The sequence below is a fragment of the Morone saxatilis genome, unplaced genomic scaffold (genome assembly GCF_004916995.1).
Source record: "Morone saxatilis isolate NCDOM2014 unplaced genomic scaffold, NCSU_SB_2.0 Contig5, whole genome shotgun sequence".
Classification (NCBI taxonomy): Eukaryota; Metazoa; Chordata; class Actinopteri; family Moronidae; genus Morone; species Morone saxatilis.
In genome coordinates this window covers 22165371-22169302 of record NW_023340095.1, presented here as the reverse complement: position 1 = coordinate 22169302, position 3932 = coordinate 22165371, and the positions used below count along the sequence as shown (strand labels likewise).

Below are 3932 nucleotides of genomic sequence, written 5' to 3'. Positions count from 1 at the left end.
TTCAGAAAGAGGAAGTACTTTTAATGAGCTTTTATATTTTAATTGTTTAAATATTTATATATTACTGTTATAGATAGTTCTTTACATTTACATTAAGCCTCCTGTGAGGAGGTGGTTTTTAAGTAGCTGTGTGGCATATGGGAATCATCCTTATCATTAGTCTGACGGGTCAGGTAGAAATTCTACACCTGATTTAGAATTTCTAATTTTCTTTTAAGATGTCTCTAACAAAGAGGAAAAACCTGGCTGTGATTCAGTCTTTCCAAAACATTTTGTACAGCCAGGCGCTGTTCAAACACAGAGAACTTTATTTTAATGCAAAAAGTTTCCAAACAGTGTTTCCATTTGATGTTGTGGTGCAGAAATAAAAAAGTATCCAGTCTTGGATATAAATATTTGAGTGTTAAGTGTAAGCACCCCATACATTCAATGCAGGATTACAAACAGATACAGAATGTGATCCTGTTATAATGTGCGGAAATATATTTGTTACTACTTTATAGATTCTTAAGGTAAAACACATTTAAGAAGTCAACAAATGAAAATGAAGTTGTCCCCTAATAGTTATCATATGGCTACTACTGTTTCATTTATAGTAAAATTGTCTTTTTATGAAGATGTATTTAATAAAGTTGCAGCAGGTTTCTGAAGTGGACAGTAGCAATGTGCCAACCGTGAAATCACCGAGTAAACCGATCCACACAGTGAGAGCACCTGTTTCCTCACTGATGGAGACTCAGGCACGAAGGAGGCAGTAAAAACTTCAATCCAGCTCATATACACATCTCTTTTATCAGCAAGCTTAAAATAGACTGAGCAATGATTCTTAATAGAAGGAGCGGCTTTTATTAGGATTAGTTATTAGTATTATATTAGTATATTATTATACAGTAATCTTGAAAGAATTTAATTACAGAAGTCCGGTGAGGCGTCAGGTGTTCGTAGTGAATTAGTGCTGTGCGTAATCTGTGCGTAAAAGCGAAAAGTGTCACCTTGTAAATCACATAGTTCGGGTCAGGCCTTTGATAAACGGCATTAAATATGAACTTATACTAGATGTAGTTCCCCTTGTTAATTGTTGACTTAAAGGGTAAATATTATGGAGATGTGGTTGTAGTAGTTTTGCGAGCTCCAACAAAACTACTTTTTCTGTGCTAACTCAACTGTTCAGCTCTTACAGGCAGACCGTTAAATGCGAGCCTGGTTCAGAGCCTGTGCGTTTCTCAGTCCTGCCCTTGTCTCTGAGGCTAATAAACGTGTTATACGACCAACCGGCCTACAGCCTCGCCTGGAGTTGAGTAAAAATAAAATCACTCCATGAAGGATTCCTCTAAACCACATAATCTGACCACAGAGACTCGCTGTTCTCGGTCACCGCCGCCCGACGCGCCAAAGCGGAGGCTTTAGGACCCGAGCAGGACCCGCTGAACCTGCCAGAAACCCTCCTGCTAATGAGTGGGACCATGGGGGGGAAGGGGGGCGAGGAACCGGTAACTGGGTAATTCATTCAGCCACAAATCCTAAAACTCCCCGGACAAAACCTGGAAGATGATGAACAGAAAGACTTTTCTGCCCCACGGAACCAATGAGCATTAGAAAAAAGTCGTGTTTAACGATGTCTGGCCTTTCATTTTTGTTGATTATCGTTGCCCTTTTAAAACACACACAAACAAGCTGTTTGCCGTTGGCAACACTGTAATCAACGTTCAGCTTCACCTCCCTGGTTTAACTACACTGCAGACACTGGAATATCAGCAACAACAATCTTCCCACGAGAATTCCCAGGAGAAAATCCTCCTCCTCAAATCCTCCTCCTAGTGAAGTGAAAGTTTACTTCTATTTTTTCCATTTGTTTTTAGAGTTTAGCTTTTCAAACAGGAGCAGTGTCCGAGCAGAGAGGAGCCGTGCGTAAAGGCGCTGCGCCCCGGAGGTCAGACTGCAGCAGCAGCGGGGCTCAGCGTCGGCCTGAGTAACACGCAGAGGTAAGCTTCATTTCTGTCCGTCCCTACTTTCCTACAAAGATTTAAACAGCTGTGATCTACGTGGAAGATATTATGATTTGTATATTTCAAGCCAAATTAAATATCCAATTACTGAGAATGGGCCGAATTTGGATCGCCAAGATCATTTTCACCAAATCGAAAATTTTACAAGAAGATGACTAAAGATAAACACTGTGCTTAGACATTGTTTAAACTGAATTACACTGAATTTCCAACTAAATTATTTTGTAGGTATGGCTGAAGCAGGACGCGCAGTTCTGTAGGCCTGTCAGTCAGTTTAAACATGAAGTTTTTTAGTGTCGACGTCTCAGCTCAGAACAAAGCATCGAGATTAAAAGTCACTCCAGGTCTGACACTGAGGCCTCTCCGCGGTGCAGCGGGTTTATCTGTGTATGATCAGTTCAGCTCTAAACACTGAAATAAAGCAGAGCAGCCAGAATGTCACACCTGCACTTCATTAATCTACAAAATGCTAAAAATTCAACTCATGTTTAAATTGATGCCAATAAGCTGTGAATTTAAAAATGACCCAAAAAAAATTAATATATATATATATATATATATAAATATGATTTGCTTACATAAAAATTGTAGTTGTTTTTCAAAAGTATCTTATCCTAGCGTGCTTGTTATAAATAAACAGAAAATTGCTTCAGAATATTTACTTTTTTTAATCTTGGTTTCCACAGTTGGTCATTTCTTTTACTAAACTTCAATACAAATTCCTCTTAATCCGTCGTTTTTTCTCCTATAAATTATATTAGATTTTTTGAGTGTGTGTGATTTTTTTGACACATGCCGTACATTTCCAGGATTGTACTAATTATAATCAATTCACATTTTACGCAGAGGTTGACTGGTTGTTGAATTCTTACAATCCATCTTTAAACTGATAGCACATTTTCCACACATAATCAAGTCATTGATTTTACCTCCAAAGTTGTGTAAACGCTCTCTGGATGATCACTGGATGATCTGTGCGTGGCGCAACGTGGACGCTTTTATCTGTAAATTAATTTGAATCTCGCACAGGGAGCGGGGATCATTTCTCAGCAGAGAAAATTAAAATGTCTGAAATGTGTTTGTCTCTGAGAATGAAACCCATTAGTTCATTTACTTCATGCAACAAGCCGAGGCCTCCCTGTAGGCCTGCCGCCAAATCCAAAGCAAACAGCGGCCCAACAGCAGCACAACTTTACGCTTGATTCATTTCTGACTCATTTCTTTATGTCACTAATATCTTACAGTGCAGTCCGGAGTCAAAACCTGGACAACAACCCCCAATGACGAACAGATACATCTATATTGAGCCTCCTGTTGAGACTGTTATCAAGTTGTTTTGGTGGTTTGATTTGTTATTATTATGTTGTCTTGATGCATATTTTGTGTCATATTCTTGACAGCAGAGCAGCACGGCTGACTTTCTGTGCAGATCTGCATGCATCAGGTTTATAAGCTACACCCGTAAAACTGTTTGTTCCTGGTGTAACAGCGCTGCAGCATAGCGGAATCTCTCACTTGGTTTAAAGGAAAAAGCCTCCACATTCACATAGAGACCGTGGAGCTTATAGCTACATGCCCTGTCGTGGGTTGGGTCACTGAACGTGGAGCCATGTTTTGACTCGGGACTCGTCGGTTTGCATTGCCCTGCAGTGATATAACGGAGATCCGGACATTTGAGCGGTGTGGTGCATGTCTGCGCACTGACCCGGGTCCATATCCAGACAGTGCGCCGGGTCCTCTCCGTCCGTGGCGAGGCTCTCCATGGACAACTCCAGCTCCTTCTCCTCCCAGCCCCGGAGCTTCCTCTTCTTGTTGGAGCCGATCAGGGCTTCCACGGAAAAAGCGTGGGCTCTAGAGCTCAGAGCTGCGGCAGATCGCCTCCTCTCACTCATTTCTCTCAAATCCACCCGACCGGGGGGGGGGGGG

At 41.2% G+C, this 3932-nt stretch overlaps 1 protein-coding gene across 3 annotated transcripts in view; it reads right to left on the bottom strand.

Annotated features, from left to right (window-relative positions):
• The window catches only part of tbx15 (T-box transcription factor 15), a 42635-nt gene that overhangs the window by 38278 nt on the left and 425 nt on the right, over positions 1–3932 (bottom strand). Inside the window, exon 2 of one of the 3 annotated variants that reach the window (XM_035676158.1) lies at positions 3712–3919. The exons of 1 other annotated variant lie outside the window; for it this stretch is intronic. In XM_035676158.1, coding sequence (XP_035532051.1) covers positions 3712–3898 — 187 coding nt within the window. In that variant the 5' untranslated portion in view covers positions 3899–3919. Of the gene's footprint in view, positions 1–3711 lie in introns of all 3 variants that reach the window. One more of the 3 variants, XM_035676159.1, reaches the window with a different exon arrangement.